At 39.1% G+C, this 25542-nt stretch overlaps 3 protein-coding genes across 5 annotated transcripts; 2 read left to right on the top strand and 1 right to left on the bottom strand.

Moving 5' to 3' along the window:
- The first annotated feature begins 85 nt into the window (after window positions 1–85).
- Window positions 86–3253, top strand: LOC146669741 (neuritin-like). 2 transcript variants are annotated; one of them, XM_085406279.1, is made up of 3 exons: window positions 86–1032; window positions 1962–2115; window positions 2863–3253. In XM_085406279.1, exons 1-3 carry the CDS (start codon window positions 981–983, stop codon window positions 3089–3091), a joined length of 435 nt encoding a protein of 144 aa, XP_085262405.1. In that variant the 5' UTR covers window positions 86–980; the 3' UTR covers window positions 3092–3253. The 2 variants fall into 2 exon arrangements, with proteins under 2 accessions (XP_085262405.1, XP_085262406.1); XM_085406280.1 differs by having other exon boundaries at window positions 1965–2115.
- Window positions 3254–8624: 5371 nt separating this feature from the next.
- sys1 (SYS1 golgi trafficking protein) lies at window positions 8625–14033 on the bottom strand. Of its 2 annotated transcripts, none has more exons than XM_085406278.1 (4): window positions 13506–14033; window positions 11307–11589; window positions 11146–11213; window positions 8625–10884 (listed from the first exon to the last, which is right to left on the bottom strand). In XM_085406278.1, the coding sequence occupies exons 2-4, from the start codon at window positions 11466–11468 to the stop codon at window positions 10644–10646; spliced, it is 471 nt and encodes a 156-aa protein (XP_085262404.1). In that variant the 5' UTR covers window positions 11469–11589; window positions 13506–14033; the 3' UTR covers window positions 8625–10643. The 2 variants fall into 2 exon arrangements, with proteins under 2 accessions (XP_085262404.1, XP_085262402.1); XM_085406276.1 differs by having other exon boundaries at window positions 11307–11563; window positions 13506–14032.
- A 6461-nt stretch (window positions 14034–20494) lies between these two features.
- Window positions 20495–25079, top strand: LOC146669743 (acyl-coenzyme A amino acid N-acyltransferase 2-like). The gene is made up of 9 exons (XM_085407908.1): window positions 20495–20816; window positions 21348–21447; window positions 21579–21769; window positions 21849–22024; window positions 22135–22251; window positions 22382–22461; window positions 24242–24335; window positions 24454–24534; window positions 24756–25079. The coding sequence occupies exons 1-9, from the start codon at window positions 20495–20497 to the stop codon at window positions 25077–25079; spliced, it is 1485 nt and encodes a 494-aa protein (XP_085264034.1).
- The last annotated feature ends 463 nt before the right edge of the window (window positions 25080–25542 follow it).

Consider the following 25542-nt stretch of genomic DNA (forward strand, 5'->3'; position numbering starts at 1 on the left):
AGAGAGAGAGAGAGAGAGAGAGAGAGAGAGAGAGAGAGAGAGAGAGAGAGAGAGAGAGAATCGGTAATTAAGATTACAAGGGCTGGCTTGAACTGCCTTCTTCTCTATCATCAAACCCTTCTCTGCCTTATCTGGTCTCTTGCAAAAAATGCCGGTTTTTTTTTTTGTTTGTTTTTTTTTAATTACCACACATGATTCACACATAACGTCCATTAATGATTTTATGTTTTTTAAAGTGGTACAGTGGCAGCTGCAAGTGCAAATGTCGAAACCATGTGTCTCAGTGTCTGTGCAAGTCAATTTTGCCGCCTTACTCCTGAGCAGAGCATTCAGTCAGTGTTAGTGATGCGGTCTGTCACACTGTATGTCAGTATTTGTGATGCAACGCCTTCTGAAAAACAATAAAAGGCTGTATTTACTCAGATTATCTTTGTGTAATATTAAAAATTTGTTTGATTGTGAAAGTGTGCAGAAAGAAAGAAAAAATCAGGGAAAAGACAAATGCTACATGTTTCCACAGCATTCCACAACATTTCCACATTTTCCCTGTGGAACAAAGTAAATATTTATTTTCCCAACCTCAGATATGTGATTGAGGGAATATGTGTATATATGTGTAAAAGCTGAGATCCTGTGATGACATCCTGTGTGAGGTGTCTAACAAAAGCATAAAAGCACCGGGTGATGAAGCAGGGCCGTGGTTCCTGCTCGGGGAGGTGAGAACTGTCCGGTGCTGAAGGGGGGAAGATGAGCTCAGCGCGCGCCGGGGGGCAGGTAACGTCAGCAGTCGGCCGGAGCAAGGAAAGACTGTGAATACACACCTACCAAGTGTTTATCGGCGCTCAATCACTGATACACATCGACTCACATTAATGATGGGCAGCTAATCACCTCCGTGTGACTCAGAGACGCTTTTTATCTTTTTATTTCGGCGCCTCAGCAGCATCCCGCGCCCTCCGCTCGGCTTGAAATGGGATGATATGGGATTTTTCATGTCGACGAAGATCGGATGGATTGTTGCCTTTGCCACCGGTACGGTATCTCAATCTCAGTCGCTTTATGGTGGGAGCCAGTTGGGATGGTTTGGAACAGAAAGCTGTCTTTTTTTTTCTCTTCTTTTAATCTTCCTGCAGCAGAATGTAGGTGCTGTGACCGTAAGCTTATTTATCTCCATCAGTGTTGCATGATGGTTATCAGACCTGTACCAGTGCCAACTGCTTGTAGCGGCGGTAGATAGCCTACTGGGTGTTGTATCTATACTTAGTGTGCAAGCTTTCTTACATGAAACGCTTACCTAAAGACAAAAACTCACGGAATGGTTTCTTCTTCTTTTTTCACTCAACTGTCACTTTTACTAAAATACAGAAATATGCACTTTATAATCAGTACAGTTTATTATTGACAAAGCGAGCTTTGGGCTGCGGTGGTCAGGAATGTTTTCCTTCCACCACATTACATCTGTCTAGAGCAGTTGCTCCAAAACTGTGGGGCTGGACGACCAGGAAGAGCATGAGCCGAATGAATGTGATCTTTTGGTAGGCAAAATAAACAAAAGTTTTCTGATGCTGACCTTTATTTAACTTGGATCCCTTTTTTTTTTCACTCTTAATTATTGATAAGAAATATGGAGTGTGGGGTGGGGTTTTCCAGCTTCTGAAGTGAAAGTTTGACAACCTGTCACATAGTTTTTCTGATCAAATTAAATTATCAAATTAAATAAGAGTGATAGTATTTATTATTATAAATGTAATAGAGAGGTCTTTGCTTAAAGGTTGTATATTCGTAAGTGAAGTCTGAAAGTAGTCTGAAATCTTAAGCCAGACACTTAGCAAGAAAGAAATTTGATTTATGTGCACTTACAGTGGATGCTGATTTGTCTCTCATGGTTATTTGTAGCTTGTCAGTGTACAAAGCATCACAAAAGCGGTAAAGAAAGCTGTCTCCTGTATCTGTTTTTTCAGTAGTTCTGTCCTTAGCGGTGCCAGGAGACTCTGTCGATGTGAAGTGTGAGAACATTTATAAGGACTTCTCCGAATGTGTCCTGGAGCTGGGAGAGAGCATGGACAACTACCAGGAGAACGTGACCAGTGAGAGGGGAGTGGCAGCTGTGTGCAGGTGATAATTACTTTACCGGCGAGTGCACGAGCAGCAGCGAGACATTCCTTGTAGAGTTTTGTGAGCTTGAGCTCTCATCACTCTTTGTGAGTAGAGCTTTCATATGCACTAAGATACAAATGATAACCTCAGCAGAGAGAACAAGAAATGCAGAGAGAAACCAGCTTTCATGGGTCGATTAAGAAACCCATTGGTGCACAAAATTGTCTTTCAGTTCAATTAGGATCAAATAAGGCGTAATTGAGAGCAATAATATAGACATATACAGGATGAAATATTCATCTCATAACAAAATACTGGAGAGAAAGGGAGCAGATGCCACAATCCCAGAGAAGAGGAGACTAGAGAAATGAATGGTGCTGAGACACTGAGCCATTGTGCTAAATAATGTATGACCTCGCTGCAGCAGTAATGAAATTCGGGGGAAGTTCTTTGTCACTGTTACTGCATGCACTCCACAACCCCAACACAGTGCACTGAAGAGAAAGATTTACACTCAATCCTTTGGTTGAAAATTGCCCACTTGCAATATCATCTGTGATATTGTTTCACTCTCTCATACAGTTGCCATGGTAATTAAAGCACAGCTTGACTTACTTGCATCCTTCGTAGCCGTGTGAGTGATAGATTTTTGGCAAGCAAATTAATCGGGCACAGCCAGTGCATGTCTGCATGCTGTTGTGGGAATGACTTCCGAGTGAAATGTCAGACACAGTGCTGAACTGATGATCCTTTTATTTGCCACAGCCACTGGGAAGCTTTCCACACTTGTGCGCTCACGGCGCTGTCCGACTGTCAGGAGGAAGTCAGCTCCATCTGGGAGACTCTGAGGCAGGACTCCAGGAAGATACGCTTCCAGGGAAGTCTGTTTGATCTGTGCAGTCCCAGCTCCTCTCCCAGTCTAAGTTCACCTAGCGCTGTCCTCATCTTGCCGCTGATGCTGGCCTTGACTGGGCCCGGCTGGGCTTCTGCATAGATGGAGCAGGGGTTGGGTGAGGAGGACGCCGTATTCGCCGTGCTTCGGTCCTCCAGAGTTTAAACTTAAAGCCAAGGATTTAAGAGCACAAATGTTTCAAAGGATTATTTTGACCTAGAGTCGCTGATGTCTGTGATGAATGAGGTTTGAAATTCTCTCAAATACTCCAGCTTTGGGTGGAGTGGCAGAAAGAATTGCATTATAAACAGATTAAAAGCACACACTCTCGTGGATTTCACATTCAATTTGGTCAGCTCATTCTACTATCAGACACCTGTGGCTCTGGGTTACTAACACTGTACAAGGAGCAGGCACATTGCCGCATATATCTGTACAATGTCGTGCAGTAAAACACAGCTTGCAATAGTTTACCTGTGTGAAAATATAACGTCTAATTTTTGTAGTTTTTAAGCCCAAATAACTTTTTATTCATCGCTCACATTTTTGTATATAAGATAGTTATTGCATCCATGGTGTGTTTTGTGTAAAGTCTGATTTCACCATGCTCCTTAAAGAAAAAGTTTGATTTTACAATAAGTAAATTAGAAAACTGACCCCACTTTAAGATCTCACCAGTAAATATGAAAGGCATAGCAACCAGTTTTAGCTTAGCTTGTCATTAAATATATATATTTTTCACTTTTGTGTAATTTGAAGAAATGATTTATAAAATGTTTGTGAATGATCTGTGCTGGCAGTTCTGCCCCACCCTCTTATTTCCAGTTTTTAAGCTAACCAGCTGCTGCTTGTAGTACAGACGATGGGGCTGTCAGACTACTACAATGCCAGTCTGCCTCTTTAATTATGAGCTACAGCATAAACCTTTTGACCTCCACTGAGTTTGTATAAACACAGCTTTGCTCTGTGAAAACACTAAAAAGACACGTCATGAAGAATAACATCTTACCGCTTTTAAGTTCCTTACAAACTTGGTACGAAAACCAAGGAAATTATTGTTTGGTTGGTTGTCCTCTGTTGTAACAATGCTTCATGTTAAATATTATACTACTGGAAAGCCTGTTAATTTCTCCTTACATGCTGCCACATTTGTAAGGAAAACACATTTTTGGGTTGAGCAGCAGAGTTGAGTATGTGGGTTGCACCCATGAAAACCTTGCCAAATCTTCAGCTTATTCTGCTACTGACTCTTGTTTGGTGCTTATTGGATTGGACGATCGAAGTCTGAAGAAACAAAGTATATTGGCAATTTAACAATGACAAACCAGATTTGACAAGTTTTTCAGGGGTGCAGCTCTCATACTCAGATTTATTGCCGAGACGTATTGTTACAACATAGAAATTATCGACCAAACGCAAATTTCTGTACTTTTTGTTTATTTAAGGTTGTTACTGATCAAACAAAGAGCCAAATCAGACTCGACATGACTAAACAACATTTGTATGCACTATAGAGGTGAATTCACTCTTTAACTTGTTTTGAAGTGTAGAAAATGTTGTAGTAAGGTGACAATCAAGCAGTTCGTACACAACTTTGGATTCCCTTTTTCCTTATAAGCTTTCAGCCCATCAGGGCTGATGTTGCATAGCTGCTATAAAGACACCAAAAAATAGGGGATGTATATTGCACATGATCCATGTTAAACCTTTAGTTAAACCACGGCTCCTTTTAATTTTCCAACCCACTGATCGTTGTGTAAAAACAAAATTTTTGTTTTTGTGACTTTCTGTGAGAAAATGCTCACTTGCTATTAACATCTTATTACTAACCTTGTGCATTAAAGTAGTCTGCATACTCCAGTAGATGACAGAATACACGTGGGTGGCTTTTCAAAGACAAATCTGCCATAAAGTTCTACTGATTACATCATTGATATGTGTTTGATATATCAAACAATGTTCTCCTCTTCTAAAAAAAATTTTTTATCTGTTAAGTCAAATTGTGAGAATAATAACAAACTTCAGAAACAGAAAGATTAATGTGTAATAACTTGCATCTATTTAGCACAAAAGTCTATGAGATGTCATGAGTAGTAATTGTCTTTTGTGATTAATATTTTGGTGAATGTGTCATGGAAAAAAAACAGTGTTTATTCTTAAAACAGCATCAAGCCCTTTGGTTCGGAGTAAATTCAAATGTTGGAGAAATAGTGTTTCTCTTTTGTTTGTTTTGCCCAAACTGTGTCCATATATACATATTTGCTTTAAAAATGATCTTAACAAAGTTGGATCATTCAGTCGTTTATGTTATCACAAGTGCATGGTGATTTTTGTGACAGTGCTTCAGAAAAATGGACAGATTGTTAATTTTACCTCGGAGATGGCGTACAGTGGTCTTGATCTGTGCATGAAGTTACGCTAGCTCCTCAGTGTGCCTGCATCCTTTGTTATGCAGATGTATTATCCTCACCCCCATACCTACCTAGACTCCATCAGCATGTTTGCTCTGTTTCTATTTCTTTCATCTTTCAAAGTGCAATCCCTTTTCCAAAAAAGGTGGGAAGAGCCAAATAAAACAGAATGTTTGGATTTGGAAATCATGTAAACCCCTATTTAAAATAAATATAACACACCATACTAAATATAATGAGATGGATAGTTACGAATGTCACATCTCAAAATCACTTGAGATAAGAGCGTGTTCATCACTTCTTGAAACAACACTCCACAAGCATTTCGAAGCTGAGAAAACCAAATGTAGTTCTGAAATCAATTTTTTCCCAATTTATGCTCGTTAACCTGCTCAACAGTTCAGTTGTTCTCTGCAGAAGATGCCACCATACGTTCTTTTAAAGCCTGTTTAACATTAATGATGCCTGGATGGACAAAAGTATTGGGCCACCCACATGTTACACCTACAGGAGCTGCTCGGTTATGGAAAGTCGTGCCACGAAGCTACTAGTGGACAGTTTTTGTGCTGATGTTAATGCAAGAGGAGGCTTTCTGCAGTTACTAAGACAGCAGAGCGTTGGCAGCTTTTACGCACTATGCACCTCAGCGCTCGCCAGCTCTGCTCTGTATCTTTATGTGACCACTCGTTGGCTGAGTTGTTGTGGTTCCTAAACGCTTCCACTTTGCAATAATACCACTGACTCTTGATTTAGACTTCTGCAGGGAATCTTTGTAGAGCCTACAACGTAACGTACGTAAGTGGCTGATGTCATTTGTGCTTGTGCTGGTGTATTATGTGTGGTCATGTCTCAGTGTTTTATATGCGGTGCCAGGTGATAGGAATAAATAAACTGCAGGGATTTTTTTCCTCCTCTTATTGAAGTCAGTTTTTTTGAGGGTCCAAACATATTTGTTACTCTGGGGGAGAATAGCTTAAGCAGTTTTCTCCACTACAATAGCTTAAGCAATTTTCCTCCAGGAATTTGCTGACATTTATGAGTCTTCATATAGATATGATTATTTTTCCTTTTAATGAGGTAATGATTGTTATTCTCACATGGATAAATTCAAAAGGAAAAATCAACAGGACTGAACAGGCCAGTCACAATAGCTGACATGTAGTCGAATCACGTTATGGCTCAGGGTTTAAGGGGGATTTGTGGTTGCGACAATTAGAGCATAGATCAAAAAGCATAAACCCAAAGTAACAACTAATGTTGTAACAACGACATCCTACTACAGGGCAGCACTTAAGTTCTCAAGAACTCAGCGAGTTCTTTAGAACAACCCATTCTTTCACAAGCAGACTGCAGGTGTGGCTACGTGCTTGATTTGATACACCTAAATTCAAACATTAAGAGGTGTGGCCTAATACTTTTGTCTTGTATAGTATATCTGCAATTTACCATACCATACATACTAATGCTTCCCATATCATGGTTGCTAGTATGTAGGTGGTAAGATTTAATAGTTTATGCAACTACCAGAGAAGACAACATATCAGGATGTTTCTTTATTTTTGTTTGTTTTAATTTATTCTTATGGATGACAAGACAAACCTGTTCTCTGACAGTGGTCCTGAGTCGCTATACTGATCTTCACAACATAATCATGTCTATTTCTAATGCAGTGCTACGTGAGGGCGCACCTTCAACATTGGCTTTTAGCCGTTTCACTTGCATACAGAGATTTCTTTGGATTTTCTCTGAACCTTTCAGTGATATTATGCACCATCCTTACTTCTGACATAGTTTTCTGGGACGCTTTCTTTACTAAGAGTCATTTTACTCGCCTGTCCAGTAGTTTAACAGCATCATCTTTAAAACGAGAACATATTTAAAAATAACAAAGTTAAAGAATGTTTATTTTGGACTACTTTCATGAATTACGGGGTTTAAATTTTTTGCAAAACAACGCACTCTGTTTTTATTTATATTTTTGCCTAATGCCACAGCTTTTTTAGAAAGAGGTTTGTACTGCTGTTACGTCATCCACTGTGTACCTGGGGGTAACAATACAAAAAAAAAAAGTTGTGATGTCCTCAAAGCATGAGCAATACAATAGTCACTTCTTAAGAGGGGACTTTTTTCCCTGCTGTTGAACAAAGCATGATGATACCATAGTAATCCTAATAATGACAGCTCAAACATGGAAAGAACTCCTGAATGTAAAACCAAGTTCAGTATCCATGTGAGGGTTTGGTTTTTTCAGTTTAATACACAATTTACAAGACTGTATAAAGCAATATATGGAAAAGTAATGTGTTTATAATAATAAAGCACAATGTTTAAAACCTAAGTGTGTGCTCACTGGCTTCAGGAGAGTAACAGCACTAAGATGGAAACCGGTGGTACATTTACTGATTGCAGCCGATCCTTTTTAACCCATCTATTACAGTTTCTGTTTTTAGTCATCCCCGGAGCAAAGTGGGGGTAAGGACGACTGCAACCAGCGTTTTTCAACTCGTTAGTGCTCTCCCATCTGCTGCTTTCCACCTGGACACTTCCTGCAGCGAGGGATCAAGGCCCAGGGCAGAAAAGGTTTGGAGAAGTAAAGACATGCATGTGGAAATACCCTCATTAGAGAAGCCATGTTTGATGTCTGAAGCATGATGGCCAATGTTTGTTTTTGCTTTTTTGTTTTTCCACCTGCAGTTTCCTCTCCAAGACTTTACCCTTTTAATATAATCAACATGAGATGTGCAGACATTTAAATCTCCAGAAAGGAGAAATTTCTTTTTCTCCCCAAGGAATTTAATGATGTGAATAGATCTATCCAGAGTTTGTATATTGAATTACATTACCAAAAAAATCTAAGATACAAAAGGTGATGTGAACACTTTCAGAGGTTCCACTGCTAGATAACAAAGTAGCAACTTAGAAAGAGTAGTCACGAGTTTGTACAAAGTAAAAAAAAAAGTAATTTGTGGAGATTTCGGGAAACAGTTGTTCACCTTTTTGTAAGAGTCGGCTCACTCTTATATAGAGCAGGGGTGTAAAACATAAGGCCCAGGAGCCAGAATCGGTCGGGTCGGGTGAAGACCCCAATCCGGCCGATTGGATGGCTTTGAAAGTGAAGGAGGACATAAATGTTAAACTTTTTACAGTTTTTTTTCCCCACAAGTTTTACATCTTTTCCAACTGATAAGACCTCCCCCGCTGCCATTCACAATACACCAAAGTAATTAAGTTACAGACTCCTGTATTTTACACATTTACTTCTTACAGTGAAGCCCAACAGGTTGCACTGACAGGTTTTCTTTCATTTACAATAGCGTTGCATTTCTTTATCATGTAAAAAAAACCAAGTCATACTGTTAAAATTGCACTTTTATCTTACATTAAGATGAAATGTGTACACGGACAGAAACTGGAGTTTTACTTGTTCGGCCCACATAAGATCAAAGTGGACTTTAAGCCTGACATCTCTTCTGTGGAGTAAATATGAAGCTACTGCTTAAATGGGAGGATGGGAAGAAATCCTGACACTTTTCACTTCTTGCTTACTAGCAGCTCAGGCAAGACCTCCCTCATTATAATATTATGCATATTTAAGACAACAAGTCATCGATATACCACGCTAATTACCTTGAGAGGTGATGGATTACATTCTTTGGACAGGCTAGCTTTTTCTGTTCCTACTCAAAGCTGCTTGAATGGGAGCTGCTTTCCAATTTGAGGCTGCACCTTCCAATATCGCCCCCTGCATCATAATTATAAACTCATTTCACACCTTAGGAAAACGTGACTGCAAAACAAGACACTGCATCATCCGCACCATCAAAGCTGCAAAGGTTTTAAACTGATAGTCTAAAGAAGAGCATCTCGAGCGTGTGTAGCATGAGCTGTAACACATTAAAGACAAAAAGTCAATTCTGTTAAGAGTTTAAACGTCACCAGCGAAATGAGCAGTCTGACACTGCTCCAAAAAGGAGAAAAAAAAAAGACATCAGAGCCGCACATTTTAGGACTTTCCCCATCACATCCTCCCCGAACAGCAATTTTTCAGAAGCACAGACAAAGCCAGCTGTCAGAACGCAGCTGGTGGCTGACAAACTGTCCCCGAAGTGGCCAAACGGTTTGCATAATACATCATGCCATAAAGAGACAGAACCCAACAATGCTTGCTGTGCAAAATGTGGTACAGACTCAAAAAGAAAAGCATTTAACAAGGATTAGGAGGCTGAATGTAGGAAACATCAAATTGAGCCTGGTTTTTATTACTTTGGACCACTTATTGAGCTCGAATTATGACGCATAAAATCTTTCCTATATTTGGATTTACATGATGACCTACTGATTAGCATACAGTGCTTAACAAATTTATTAGACCACCAGTGTAAGATTTATGCCACAGCTGCCCTAAATTACCAATAAAAATAATTTTTTATTTTTCTGTAATGGTTAATCCACCAGTATGTGCAGCTGAAACGATATTTTTAGTACTAAAATATAATTATTATCAATTATTTTCAAATTTACAGTTTTACCAAAGAAAAGAGCTAAAATGGTGCAAAAGCACTTTTTCTTTATTAAGGTGCCAAATTACAGTTGTTGTTTTACATCCATTACAGATTTGAAACATTTGTTTTTGTAGGTGAAGTTTTTTGACAGATTTCTAAAATATTTGTCTTTGTGACAGATGATCTAATAAATCTGCTAAGCACTGTACCTTTTTGTTGTCTAAAAACACATTTCTCCCCATATTTAACGTTTAAAAGCAGCTTTAAGAAGCAGTAACTAAAACTTTGATGTCATCTTTAAAGTGCTGTTAGGACAGAGCTTTTTAATTTGCGTATGTGTATGTCTGCTAAATTTAACAACAATCAGAAAAAAATGTCTTAAAATTAAGGAATGAAAATAATGAATTTCAACATAAAAATTTACTTAAAAAACATTTGTAGTCATTTAGTTTAGAGGAGGATGTAAACTGGCATGTGCTTTCAAAAGACTTAAAACAGGTGTCTTAATATGCTACAAATTTGCACTGTCCAATATTTAATGTGCAGCTATGAATAAATAGATCAGGTCCGGGAGGGTGAACCACTTGATGGAAACAGACAAAGCACGAAAATCCGACATGCGTGCTGACAGAGGTTCATGTTCTTTTTCTTTTCCAAGAGTGGAGGGTGGAAAAAAACCCTCCTCAGTGAGTCCCTCAAGGATTACCCTTCACAATCTTTCAGCCCGTCACCAAAGAAAATTCACAGATTAGATTTCGGTCCAGTGTTGACTGGAATTGCCCTGAGCTCAGTCCGCATGCACAGGTACTCTCCAATTACAGCCATCAACGCCATGCAAGCTATGTTGACGAGCCACCAGGACAAGGCAGCTGGAAGATGAGCGTTATATATCCAGCAGCCGATCATGTGGAAGAAGTGCACGGTGACCGTGAAGTCCAGGCACTGTTTCCCTCGGCGGATGAAGAACCACAGACCGAGGGCGCTGCAGGAACAGTGACACGGAAAAGATGCCAAAGTTTGAGTATCACTGTACATTAAATGTCGACCATTTTCTACGTAAACATTTAAAATTTTCAACCTTTACACTTAACGAAATGTGTAACTGCACAGATGTAAATAAGGTCTAAACACCCTTTTATAATGAATGCCTCATGGGATGCTTGAAAAACAGGATGCTGTTTGGCTGTCACACAAATCTCATCCATTTATGATGTATAGAAAAAAGACTGATGATATTTCTCACCAGGTAAGAGAATTCAAGATGAATGCCATCATTGAGAGCCTGCCTTGCACGGTTGCAAAACCGAGAGCCTATCAAAGCAAAGAAAACATTTAACATTTACAGTTTTAAGAGAGCGAATATGCGACACAAAAATGCATACGCACGCATATCTTAAAACTTACTTGATAGCTGAAGATCTGGTCCAATGACCGACTACTCTGCACAAGGCTGTCCACTCCAGCCAACCACAGGCCCAAAAAGCTGTAGTAGATGCACTGCATCAGCACGATCTGGCACACGATGAGGACCGGGTCCCAGATGTAGCTACGGAAATGAGTGGCCATTGCTGGCTGACGTTCCACGTACAGACACAAAGGACGTTAACAACTGCTAACAACTGTTAACTGCTGGCCCATCAGATGTGACTTGTGGGTGTGATCTAAAAAATAAATAAAAATAAAAAATCTGAAACACAGAAAGTTACATTGGGAAAAAAAGGATTAGATTAGTACAAAGCTTGGTTTTAAATCCTGCTTTAATATATTTATTAGACAGAAATAGGGAAGATTATAGCTACAGCCAGCTGCTTTGCACTTAAGTAGAAAATAAACAGATGTCCGGAACAAAGTGTTTAGTACACTTCGGGCACTTAACACGGTTAGTCCGGTTGACTTAAGCTTTCGCAAAAGTCAGTCTAGGTAAACTATGTGCTTGCATTCATAGTTCCTGTACAAATGGGGGGTAAAAAGGCAGGAGATGAGATGAAATGTGTGAGGAGTAAAGTGTAGAAGTTTATGTTGTTATCGGTTTACACAACAGAGGATAAAGCAGTCCTCATGACCTTTGCACCCACATCAGCAGCAGTTAATAATCACTAAAAACAGGTCAGCAGATCACTACAGTGTTGTCTTATCTTTCATCTTTGTGCATGTGTAAGCATTTATTTCCATCTCAATTCACCGTAGATCTTCTGCTTGACCAGCTCATATTTCCCAAAAAATGTTATGGTCCAAAGCTTGGACATATATAATGGTTGCTAGGGCTGGGCCATATCATACCATTCATGGTAATACCGGTATAATTTTGGGCAACGATAAAAAAATGAAATATGAGATACTTTTTAGTTTTTTCCATACATTAAAAAAATGAGGAAATATTTGAACATGAAAAACCACTGAAGATAAACGCCTGAGCTTTGTACTAGTAAACCAGTATCTGTAATTTGAGAGAGATACATCAAAAAATGTTGAGTATTGGCTAGTTCAGAAGGAAAGAAAGACAGACAAAAAAAACATCAAGCAGCCCAATAAAGTTGCACATTTGAGCAAAAGCTTTACATTGCAAAAGACAATTAGTGATCATTTGCGAACTGTAGATTGAATTGAATTGTAGATGATGTCCAAAAGAATGCTAAATTAATGCCATTTACATCCAATTTTCGTGCTGGATTACACAAACATGTTAAGTTTTATCACAAAAACAGTCTATTCCGGACAAAACACAGTTCTAAAGTTTCCAGATGGCTTTCTAAATATAACAGAGATAATAAATTGTGTTAAATATATGAAATATTTCATTTTCATTGATCCATTTCACTAGAGTAGCCTTGCAAGACCAGGATGTGATGCACATGAGGTGTGACTAATAGTGCATTGTAAGACCCTAACCCGAATCCCGGACTGCTAATACTTGATATATGAGGGTAAAATTTCATAGCAATCATTACATGTGTCCAAACTTTGGACAAAGTTCTGGCAAATCGGGCATGGTCGAGCAGAAAATGTTGAACAAAGCTGATGATGTGAGATGGAGTGACACACCAAGTCACATTTAGCGATTTTAATGGCATGACCACTAATGGCTTTAAGAATTAATCCAATAATATATCCAACTTGTCTTCAGGTGAACACACCAATGCTGACATTTTTGACCTGAAACTTCCACAACAGCATCGAGGCTTTAATGAAGACATCCGCTTCTGCTTTAACTCGGATCTCAGTTAAATCACACCCACAATATCCTGCTTTAAATAAACACCGAGGTAGCTCAGTAACAATCGGGGTTGTAATATTATGGTGATGGTAGGTTAGGGTTAGGTGAACACAGAGAAACCCGATAGCACAGGTAGCTTAGCCGTCGACCAACACATACTCGCAGATTAGCAAAAGCCAATGTAATATCATGTGATCGCTCACAGGCGGGAGACTAAATGGCTCAAATCTATTTATTTATATTAAGCTCAACTAAACATAAAAACGAAGGCTAACTCGCGAAGGCTTTTATCTCCCAGCCTAAAACCTGTAAACATTACAGAGGGTGAGTCGGCGCTAAGTTAAAGCTTCATCGTGTTTGAAGGAGAGCGGTCTGGAAGTGATACGGACCTGCCCGCGGGTCAGAAAGTCTTAAGGATGCTGGATCAACGATAATCCCTATGGCTCTTCAAAGTTCCCCAAATTCTGTCGTTACTTAACCGGGCCTCATCGTACACTACATTGGACTAGCTAAACCCTGTTAACAACACGGAAGTCAGAACAGTTTGCCCGGAAAGAAAACTTCATGACCAACTAGTCACTGCCAAAGTAAAATACTTCCGTTCTATTCCTGAAAACCCATGTACTGTCACTCCTGCGACATTAATTATTTGCCAACAGTGTGTAATAAAAATGTCTCGTAATTCATCAAAAAGCAACGTCTATAATTGTTTTGTTCATAATAGGTTATTTTTCGTTTCGGAATTTTTTTTTTTTGATGAACTAGCTACATTTATTTTGAAAATCTACCAAGTTAAAACTTCCAAACGGTTGCAAAAAATTATGAATTTTACTTTTTGCATATCTAAATCGATAAAGAAATAAAATGATAAACGTTTAAATAATAATTAATAAGAAGCTGTTAAAATATCCAGACAGACAAAGGAGGAAGGGTGTTAGGTATTTTAGTACCATGGTAGCATTTACTGGATATTGTTTTATAGTGACATTATGCAGGAAAACTCTGTCATTCAATAAGGCCCCTTTGTTTTAGTTATTTTTCTCTTTGACCCAAGAATTGATGTGTGAGAATCACAGGCTGGTACAAGGTTGAAATACCACAGAGATCACTCCCTCAGCTACATTAGTTTCTTAATCTTTTAGGAGACGCCTGTTGAGGCCAAATGGTTTGTTTCAGATTTCACTAATGTAAGAACTCTTCGTTTTGTGCCTTGAAAATATGTCGCTGAGATAATCACAATTGTAGCTGAACTAATAAACTACACAAAGGATGCTTCTTCACCCAAGGGCAGGAAGACGCTGCCTTATCTTGGTCTGTACTGGTTTAAACTGATAATCTGCTGTCTCATGAATTTTACCCTCTATATAAACTGTTGTACTTGTGAATAAAGTTGAGTCACTTTGGGAAGACAATCTAAAGCAGTCTCTGTTTTCTTGTTCTCCCAAGCTGCTCCCGAGCTGCTCGTACTAACACGCTGAATGGCATGCTTGAATATTACTTGAGAATATATTTGACTGTGTTACAGACTAAGGGACATTCTCTGCTGATAGGTGAAGGTACATTCTCTGCTGATAGACGTCCACGCCTCGGAGGAAGCCGATCCACGGAGTAGGCCCTGGAAACAGTTTCCTTCAAAGGGCATATTAACATGTTGGGTTTTTTTTAAAATTGTTTTCATTGGGGTTTTTTCCTCCTTTCCTTTTTTTTTGTCTTTTTACTATTGATATTAAAAAATTACCACCTTATAGTGGTGGAGGGGTTTGTGTCTCCCAGCGGCTATGTTTTCATGGAGGTGAGGGGGTTGCCCCCCTGGTAGGGTTTTCCATGGCAAATTGGTCCTGGTTTGGGTTGCCAACTTTTTAATTATCAAATAAGGGACACTCTGGAGTGCCAGAAGCACAATGCACAACCAGCTGGGCATAGTGTAAATATGCACTATATGTGACATTGCATGTAATGATCATACATAACATAACATTTAAAGTAGAATAAGGGATGAACCAATTTTGCTGATTATACGGGATGTCCCTGCTAAAACAGGACAGTTGCCAACCCTAGTCCTTGGTCAGGGACCAGACAAGACCATTTTAAAAACACCTACAAGTAGAAGTTCTAGAAAACAGTTCATCCTGCCTGGGATAGGGTTACCAGGGCCCTTCCCTGGTGCAGAGTGACTGCCCAAGGGTGAGCACTTGGTCGCCAGTCTTTAATCCATGGCTTCACAGACACCTCCCTGAGGGAGTTGGGCTGCATTACCTGTGTCTGCTGCGTTTTCTATGTTGATTAATTCAGAATGTGTATTTATTTGACCAGTTATTTGTCTGCTTTGCTAATCCAGCCAGAGTTAGGGCTCCGTTTAAACCTGGGGTCTCTCATTGGATTGTGGAGCCATCTCCCTGGCTTACAGCACCAAAAGTCTGAAGACGAGCGGGGACAAGTCGTCCATCACCGAGAAAGAGGTCACTGTGGCAGCTAAGCAATTCCTTGGTGACATATGGATAGGTTCTGTGGCTGCAGTGATGTGGATGCTGTACCAGTCCATTGTGGTGAAGAGAGAGCTGGGCTTAAAAGCGAAGCTCTCGATTTACCGGTTGATCTATGTCCCTACTCTTATCTATGGTCACAAGCTTTGGGTAGTGAAAGAATGAGAAAGAATGAGATTGCAGATACAAGCAGCGGAAATGAGCATCCTCCGAAGGGTGGCTGACCTTTCCCTTAAAGATAGGTTGTGGAGTCTGGCCATCCGGAAAGGGCTCAGGGTAGAGCGACTACTCCTCCACATCAAAAAAAGCCAGTTGAGGTGGTTCAGGCATCTGACAAGGATGCCTCCTGGGCAGTGTTGGTCAAGTTACTTAAAAAAAGTAATCAGTAACTAATTACTGATTACTTCCCCCAAAAAGTAATCCCGTTACTTTACTGATTACTTATTTTCAAAAGTAATTAATTACTTAGTTACTTAGTTACTTTGTAAAAACACGATTTACAACCTGAAGAGGTGATAAAGCGATAGATCTTTCAGCCCAATTCTACTTTTTCTACATAATCCATCATACAAAATGTAATCAAATGGAAAAGTCTCTTTTTTTAACTTGTTTTATCAGTTTTAATCTTTTAACTTTATGCATCAAGCAAAAATTTAATTATATGCAACATTCTCTGACTTGAATAAATTAGTTTAACATTTAAACCTATTTTCTGCACATTCCAACACATAAAATAAAATATTTTTTGTGTTTACACTCAGTCTTTCAAATAGATGCAAGTAAAACACAGCAGTAAATAAATAAAGTCAAAGACTCAGCGGTCCTGTTGCTCTATTTTCACCTGTAAAGCAGGACTGAGGTAGGCGGAGGTTTACCCTGGTGCAGGTGTGCCGCGGTCAGTTGAAGAATCCGCGAGTTTCTCTGTGAATTTCCCATTATGTCGTTGCGCACTCAGTACTTGCTTGGAAGTTTAGGGGTTTTTTTTCGCTGTAAAAAGAAGTTTTCTTCCCACGCACGATGGACACTAATGTTTTTGTCACTTTTTATGGAATCAAACTCAAAGTAAGGTCAGTACTTCCACGCTTTAAACGCTGCACGCTCATACTCTCTCCCGCAATCAATATGTGATCCATTGTTGATCTGCACACAGCTGTTGTCACTAACGGCGCACTCACTTACGTCACTGTCGTGAGACATTCTCGCAAAAAATCACGGTTTTAGTAACGCAGTAACGCAGCGTTCCTACGGGAAAGTAACGGTAATCTAATTGCCGTTTTTGCAATAGTAATCCCTTACTTTACTCGTTACTTGAAAAAAGTAATCAGATTACAGTAACGTGTTACTGCCCATCTCTGCTCAGAAATACTGTATTTCACTAATAATAAAGTTTTCTTATTTAAAATAGGAGGAAATGGAAATGGACAATTCAGTCTGGTATCAAGTAAAAAGTCTTTTTTTCTGGAACTTATCAGGCTATAAGAGGATTTATTTTTTTCTGGTTGGGGTCAAGTTGAACCACTTTCAGGCTCGTCGATGTGTGAAGCTTTTGGGAGGTGAGTTCTGAGCTTTAGAAAGGACTGACTTCGTGATTAATGATTTTAAAAAGAAAACATTATACAACCCATGGTGACCAGATCTGGCACGCCCCCCTTGCCAGGTGTTCCTGATTTTTTTAACTTAAAGTTAGCCTTTTTCTTAGTCGGAGCTTTGTGTGCACTGGTTGCCGCTGCGTTTGTAAGGTAATGTTGTTTGGCCTTGCTTTTTTAAATATATATATATATTAGGGGTGCAACGATACACAAAATTCACGGTTCGGTTCGGTTCGATACTTTGGTGTCACGGTTCGATATTTTTTCGATACAAAAAAAATGTTCATGCCTTTTTAATTTGTCATTTATTAAAATTATAAATATATATTTTAACACAAAAGTACAGTTTTTAAATTTAACCCTAACCCTTGTGCGTGTTGTTTTTTAGCTCGTCATATTGCAGCCACAGAAATTCTTTTGTCCATGAAACCATAAAGCTGCACTTTCTTTTTGCCTTATAGTCTGATTTGTCATAACTTCTCCGTTTTGTGGTAAGCTTTTCTTTGGCTGTCACTTCTTCACCCTGACCTGTCTTATTTGGCTCAGCAGAACTAAAATATATATCTGTCTGTGAAGGTTCTCAGTCATCCAGGTCATCGTAGTGAAATATATATCCTGCCGCACTCACATAAGCTCAGCGATTCTCTGCGCGATCAACCTCTCACATGTTTAAGCTGCGGGAGATTTCACTTGTCATGTTTGCATAGTAAGCTAACAATTAATAAGACGATGTCAGAGGAATTGGTGCACAAATTATCATCACTCACAGATCAGTGCTGTCGCTCTCTATACACAGTTCCCGCGATTGCAAAGTGAAAGCAAAAAAACAAGCGCAAATTCAAACACGATTTCAATATGTCACATATTGACAGTGGCTCACCCAATGACATAATTACCCAGCTACATTTCTGAAAGAATGCAAAAGCATTGACATATTTTTCCTTCCTACAATAGCCCGACAGGCAGGGCAGAGATAGCCCCGGGACGTCGGGCTAGCGATATTGCGAGCCCTGTATCTGATTGAGGAATCACTCATCTTTGGAAAAGAGAGTTTATTACAGAGAAATGTCTCTTTCCAAAATAAAAGCTATACTATCCGCTTCTTCTGGGCTATATTCTCAGCAGCATATTAAACATATCAGGTCTCCATAAGGAGAATCATGTGCTAACAGCTGTCTAAATGACTCGGCTAAAGTTTGTAGCATGCATGCTTGTTGTTTTTGTCTTTGCACTAGGATGATGTCGGTGTAAATGTGCAGTCATATTCATTGTGTTCCCACTAGTGCTTTCAGGTTAATCTCGTTGAAATAACCTTAACGCCACAACACGGCAAATCTCCGTTAACGAGCTACCCTATACAGAGGGGCTAGACAGCCAACACGTTAAGGAGCTAACTGCGCTAACACACTAGCTCCCACCCATGTAATTGAGCATTGCATGGCACATCCAACATACTGTTTTACTTTAGTCCATGACTCGCTTACCTTCAGGGTCATATGTCACATGAAAACCAAAATAATTCCAAACGCCAGATCTGAATGAGGGTGGGGAGGTCCACTTCTGTCTCGCTAGCTTGCCCTGCGCTCTTCCTTCTGACCATGCTGTCTGTGTTGAGTGCTCAGTGAATCTGCGTTCGACTACTCCGCCTAGGCTGCTCTCTCGAGCCTAGGCGGAGTAGTCAAATGCAGATTCACTGAGCGCTCAACACAGACAGCATGGTCAGAAGGAAAGTTGATAAAATAAATTACAAATTTTGTATTGTTCTTTTTTTTTCTCCCCTTTGGTTTTCTTTCTTTCTCTCCCCCTCTTTCTTTCATTCTTTCCCCCTGTCCTATCCCACAGTCATGTCTGTCCCGTTTGCAACTGAAAATAAAATAAATTCATAATTATAATAAAGGTCAATCAAATGGACCAATATGATGATCCACTTAAAATAAATCCTCTTGGCATCTTTCTTGGCCTCAAGACAACAATTCTGATGGCTATAGATCCAAACGGGACACAAAAAAAAAATAAAAAATAAAAAATAAAAATTTAAAAAAATTGTATTGTTCGATACATATGCGTACCGAACCGAAAGCACTGTATCGAACGGTTCAATATCGATACGAATATCGTTGCACCCCTAATATATATATATATATATATATATATATATATATATATATATATATATATATATATATATATATATATATATATATATATATATATATATATGGGATTTAATAAGTTTTCTTCGTCCCACTCCTTTTTCAGGCAAGTTTTGTTTTTGTTTTGTGTATTTTATGTTCAATATAGGTATTTGTTGTGCCTGAAAATGAATAAATAAATGAAAATGAATGAAATGAAAATTGAAGGAATTATGAATGTCGAAATGTGCTGTCAGCCTTAGCCAGTCAGAAAGCATGTGATTGGCAACAGCTACATTTTTCAGCAGTGATCACAAACACACTGCCAGTTCAGTAAAAACACACCTGGAAAGAAAACACAATGTAGCAGTCATGGATTAGCCTCCAAAGGCAGCCAATATCCAAAGAGGAGCTTTGCATGTCCTTCAAGAAGCCTGGAGAAGTATTCCTAAAGACTACTTCAAGAAATGACTGTGTTGGAGAATATTGACGTTCACGCTCGTTAGATTGGTATAAACTCAGCTTTTGCTTCATATTTCTGTATAAGTTTGCATGTTTTAGTAAATCACTGCACCTATTTCCCAGTTTTCCTTAGAAAATGTATAGAAGTGATGGGTGGATCAAGACTAGCTTGACGCTCACGGGAAATAGTCACATGTGGGTGAAACCTGAATGTATGGTGGATGATTCTGATCATGAATTCAGAACTCAAGTTAAACAGTAATTGTAACAGCATTATTAATTCACATTAGTAAGGCAGACTTAAAAGAAATCCAAGTTACAAAGCTTTGCAGTTCTTTGTTTTTTTTTTTTTTTTAAAATACAGTGCACATGTGAAAAGGACAAAGGTCTAAGGTTAATCTCTAACACAAGAGCAAGTCTTAGACAGAACCTGACAGCAGAGCATGCTGTCCAACCTTGGATTAGTTGTAGTTATTGATATTTAACCCTTTACTTTGATTTTAAGTGTTTTAGTATTTGATATTTACTTTGTGTTTATAGTGTCAAGAAAGACCATAATGTTTAGGGCACATATGAGTGTGACAAGAATATGGCAGCTCATAGAAAAGAGGATGATGTCGTGCATCAGTGTGCGTGGGAAACTGCCCGGGCTTCAGCGTGCTGTTGGTAAGAATAATATTTGAGGGTCTCTTTTTTTTTTTAAATATCAAAGATGATCAGTATCATTTTTTTCAATCTGTACATGCCTGAAGAGTGTCTGTATCAGAAGTTCTCGGTTTTATTTGTATGTGTGTGTATATATATGTTTGTTTGTTTTTTAACAGGTGAAGTTCGGAGGAAGAGCAGCTTTAGACAAAGCCCTTTGCTGTCAGCCGCTCCTGTTCGTGCGCTCATAGATGAACAGATCAGCATTAAAGGGCGTTTCCTGTCTCAAAATTATCCTGTCACAGTATGCGCACAAATGCACAGTGAGGAGGGAGATCTGTGGGAGGCGTTTGCTCATTATACAACAAATGCGAGCAGGAGCATCAACTGTGAGTGAAATACTCTTAAGTGCTGTTGGGTGACATAGTAGACAGTTTCTGTAATATATAGATGTCCACATAAATAAAAGCAGCTGGCATGTGGGACATATAAGCAGGGCAATAATGTTGAGATGCTCACTGTGCCAGTGGCAGGGTTTGACTTTTTTATTGTATTTAAAAACAAAATGGAGCAAAAAACAAACATGCTGAAATTAAATTGAACAAAGTGTTTGTCATTTTAATCTGCAAGCTGCAAGTAATTATTGATAAAAGTCACAGGTTAATATTTAATGTGTTTACTGTGGAGACATCCTGTGGCAGTCATGTTATATTAATTCACTTCAGTTCAATTTTATTTTATTTATATCGTGCACGCCATTTCTTATCAACAGTAGCTTCAAGGCACTTTATATTGTAGAAAGAAAATAATCAGACTCCGTTTTAACAAGGAGACAGTAAAGATTGTGTGAAGAGATATTAACCAGGCTTTTATGCAGGCAGTGTTTCATTTTATTTTTGTCTCTGCTCTTACCTGAATAGTGACCAGCGATCATTCAGTTGGAGGTTCTTATTTAGGCTGTGAGCCGATGGGACTCTTCTGGGCTTTGGAGCCTGCACTCAGAAGCAGAGAAGGTTTGAGGCAGGTTTCAAATCCAGCTGCCTCTTATGTTGCGCACTTAAAAATACAGCTAAAGGATTCTTTCATTCATTCTACATTTCTGGCTTCACTGACTGCTTCTTTCTCTGTGTAAATATAAATGCTGATCACAGGCTTAGGAAAAGAAACGTGGAGACGCCATACATAGTGAACATCTCCTTACTGGAGGGCCACACTTCACCCAGTGAGGGGCAGAGCACTGAGCTGGCAGCTGTAACCGTTGAGCGCTGGTACATGGCGCCAGGAGTGAGGAGAATAGAGATTCGTCAGAACAAAATTGTAGGAACATTATTCTTACCCCCTGGTGAGCGTTCACTGAAGTGGCATTTATTGGCAGTGCCTTAGTCAGCAGTCACTGAACTTCACATGCTGATTTCCTGCAGGCCCGGGCCCTTTTCCTGCTATGCTGGATCTGTGGGGAATGGGTGGAGGACTGTCGGAGGACCGCTCTGCACTTTTTGCCTCCAGGGGATTCGCGAGTCTTTCTGTTGCCTACATGGGGCACAAAGACTTACCTGGACCACCAGACATAATGAGTGTTGGCGATTTGTATTTCAAAGTAGGATAACTTTGTCCGAGTTTCAGTGTATAAGCACTGGATTTAACCTAACAGCCTTGTATTTGTTTGTAATGTTTTTGTCACTCTCTTAAAATGTTTTGTTTGGTCAGTCAGCCTTCCAGTTACTTCAAGATCACTGTCAGGTCGATGCAGACAGAATTGGGGTCATTGGCCTCTCCTTTGGAGTCTGTCTGACCCTTCGCATCGCCACTAGGATTGGTGTTAAAGTGCGTCCCAAACTCACCTGTTTTGAAATCTGCCGTATGATCATCACATTGTTATTTGCATATGAAAAATACAAATCTGATAGACAGGCAATTATGAATGACGTTAACATTCATTTGTTCCCCTTTCCAGCCATCATGTTTGATTTGTATTAACGGGCCAGTAGGAAGCCCGCTGTTAGATGAAGATGGCAAGACCAAAACGATTGAGAGGTAATGGCTGGTTACTTTAGATTCTACTCTCAAATCAAATCAAATCAAATCAAATCAAATCAAATCAAATCAAATCAAATCAAATCAAATCACTTTTATTGTCACATCACATGTGCAGGCACACTGGCACAGCACATGCGAGTGAAATTCTTGTGTGCGAGCCCCACAAGCAACAGAGATGTGCAAACACAACAACACAAACGAGCAAAATACAAGAATGGCCAACCTGAAACTAATAAATATATGTACAATATATAATAGTGTATGCATTTCTGGATGTGTATACTAAATATTTTCCTACGTGTGTGTGTGTGTGTGTGTGTGTGTGTGTGTGTGTATACACATTTTTACAAATTAAATAGTAAAAAAATAAAAATAAATAAAAAAATAAAAATAAAAAATAATAATAATAATAAAATATATAAAATATACAGAGTTGAATATGTGCAAAACAAGTGGCATTTATATACAGTGTGGAGTGCATAATGTTGAAGTTCCAGTAGTGAAGCTGAGGTGTCCATGACGTGTTCAGCAGTCTGATGGCCTGATGGAAAAAGCTGTCTCTCAGTCTGCTGGTACGGGACCGGATCCAGTCTATTTGAACCGTTCACTTCTGGTGTCACTTATAAGTACAGAGTACTTATAGATATTTCTTATTTTAATGTTGGTTTTGATTTCTGGACAGTGATGCTTTTTATTTTGATAGCATGGCCTCTGTACACCTCTCCAGTGGATTTTTAACAAAATCCCACATTAAGATGGGCAGTCTAACAAATTTTAAACATAAGGACTGATTATAATAGTGTACTTTGTGGCTCTCTTTTAATCTGGATAAATCATGGTGGTAACTTATGGTGAACCTGATTGGGGCAAGGTTATGTTGAGTTTCAGTGAAATTATGTGTTTACAGTATGCTTTAAGTGCAATATACAGCCCCAATTCCAAAACAGTTGGTGCAATGATTTGCACATTTCATAAACTCCTACTTTAGTCACAATGGAGCAAAGAAAATCTCTAAACTGAGAAAAATATGAAGTCTGTTTGAATTTGATAGCAGCGCTGTGTCTCAAATGTTAGGAAAGGGCTCATATTAGGAAAATTACTCTGCTACGTTTGTGGGGTATTTGTTGACAATCATTTGAAATCAGTTAAACTAATTTGGCTTTGCTGTGGCAACAAACTAACAAGCACCCAACAAACTCTTTATTGGGTGTGTGGAGTGTGTCAGACCTGGGTAACATTTAATTACAGATGATATGTTGTACTTAATTTCATGACCTTTTTCCTTTTCCTTGCCATGCTTTTCTTTCCCAGTCATTCTGGTACAGAATAATCTTGACCCATAAAAGCCATCTGCTGATTGCACACATTAACGGTGATACGACTGTATCTGTCGAGTGATCTTGACTTGGTTAGGTGTTGTGAAGTTCTTTTTTTTTAACCATGGAAATAATTCTGTGATGCACTTTAGCTGCAGGTTTTTGCTACCTCTCTCGTAAATTTGTTTTGATTTTGCAACAGTTAATGAAATGCTCTCGTAAAACCTAATGAATTCTACTTGAAAGTCTTAACTTCAATCATATTGAGTCTTTAAACTCCAGTGTGGTGATGTACCTTACAAAAGTATATTGTGGTCCAAAAACATAATTGTAACCTGGACTTTTATCTAGTTCAGGGTCCTCCGTCTACTCCAGGGCTGACATAGTAATCGCTGTTTTTAAGATTTTCACGAGTAGATGTTAACAAACAGTACCATCTCTGTCCTGTTCTGCTCTTTAAGTGACCAGAAACATTGGGAGCTCGATGATCGAGGCCGTGTGAGTTTCAGACATGTCTCTCTGCCGGATAATCTGCCCGCTGAGAACAAACAGAAGGTTCTTCTCTGCCCATCACACATGCATAGAGAAGCACATGTGTATAGAGCTCAGTAATCTCTGCTCTTTATTGTTTTTTTTTTTGTTTGTTTTGTTTTCTCTTATTTTCTTTTTGTAGGTAAAGAACATCACCTGTCCTCTCATGTACATAGTGGGTGAAGACGATCTGTGTGCTGCAAGCACAGAGAATGCAGATGTGGTAAATTAACTTATTTTACTTTAATTACAATTACAGATTACATTTTAAATGTTATGTTGTCCTGTATATATTATTTGGAGACTCTTGATGTCTACTGAAATGTATTAAAACACTCTAAGAATACAACAGTCATTTATAGTCACCTGAATGCAGTTTTGTATATTGTCTGTGTGGAGTGACTGCACACTGTTTCATTGTTTACTCTGATCGCTGGTCATCAGATTGAGGAGGCCCTGAGGTCTGCAGGTAAATCCCAGCTGTTTACCCGCTTGTCATATCCCGGTGCCGGTCACCTGATCGAGCCACCCTACGCACCATGTGCAAGAGTGTCTCTATGGAGAGCCAAACCAGAGAAATGTGAGCTTAAGTTTTCCTCTCATTGTATTTTATTAAGAATACAATATATAATGGTAAATAAATTTGCAGTTGGTTGTTTTTGGGTTTTTTTGTTTGTTTGTTTTTCTTCCCTGCAGTATTCACTCTGTAGGGAGGTCACCCCGCACCCCACGCTGCTGCTCAAGAAGATTCCTGGAAGAGGATCCTAGAGTTTATGGAAACCCATCTGAGGCGGTGAATCTCCACATGGACAATAATCCATCGTTAACATGATTCTGAAATCCTGCATTTGTTTGAGCTGTGAAAGATGTCCTACGACTGGTGTGCAACTTGGGTTTTAAAAAATAAATAAATAAATAAAACTCATTTAAAAACTATTTGGGCCACAAGAGGTCGCTGTTTGGTTGCTATCAAAACAGCCAGTTCAGTATGAGTCAGTCTGCACCGTACAAAGGAAAAGAAAGCTTTCAGCAGTTTAGACCCACAGATGTTGGGCTGTCAGGTACAGCTGTGCCTATACTACTCAACAAGTAGTATAGGTGTTAATTTTCTTAGCTGGACTGCATTACATGTACACACACGTCTGTTATTTGTCTTTCTAAAAGATGGAACCAGTCAGCTTGGCCTTTCCTCCTATTTCTCAGTTTGTGTATCCTCGTTTCCTTTCCTCAC

Source organism: Rhamphochromis longiceps, linkage group LG5, assembly GCF_057381845.1.
Source record: "Rhamphochromis longiceps isolate RC_006_pf linkage group LG5, R_longiceps_female_GT1.1, whole genome shotgun sequence".
NCBI classification, from domain to species: Eukaryota; Metazoa; Chordata; class Actinopteri; order Cichliformes; family Cichlidae; genus Rhamphochromis; species Rhamphochromis longiceps.

Excerpts from the sequence above, each read along its gene's own strand:
- sys1 (XM_085406278.1), bottom strand. The coding sequence starts at position 11,468 with ATGGCCACTCATTTCCGTAGCTACATCTGGGACCCGGTCCTCATCGTG. Across the intron at positions 11,214-11,306 it reads ACCAGATCTTCAGCTATCAA|GCTCTCGGTTTTGCAACCGT; the intron begins GTAAGTTTTAAG and ends TTGCTTTGATAG. Across the intron at positions 10,885-11,145 it reads ATCTTGAATTCTCTTACCTG|CGCCCTCGGTCTGTGGTTCT; the intron begins GTGAGAAATATC and ends CTGTTCCTGCAG.
- LOC146669743 (XM_085407908.1), top strand. The coding sequence starts at position 20,495 with ATGATCAGTATCATTTTTTTCAATCTGTACATGCCTGAAGAGTGTCTG. Across the intron at positions 22,025-22,134 it reads TTGGCGATTTGTATTTCAAA|TCAGCCTTCCAGTTACTTCA; the intron begins GTAGGATAACTT and ends TTGTTTGGTCAG. Across the intron at positions 24,336-24,453 it reads CCGCTGAGAACAAACAGAAG|GTAAAGAACATCACCTGTCC; the intron begins GTTCTTCTCTGC and ends TTCTTTTTGTAG.
- LOC146669741 (XM_085406279.1), top strand. The coding sequence starts at position 981 with ATGGGATTTTTCATGTCGACGAAGATCGGATGGATTGTTGCCTTTGCC. Across the intron at positions 1,033-1,961 it reads GATTGTTGCCTTTGCCACCG|TAGTTCTGTCCTTAGCGGTG; the intron begins GTACGGTATCTC and ends CTGTTTTTTCAG. Across the intron at positions 2,116-2,862 it reads GGAGTGGCAGCTGTGTGCAG|CCACTGGGAAGCTTTCCACA; the intron begins GTGATAATTACT and ends TATTTGCCACAG.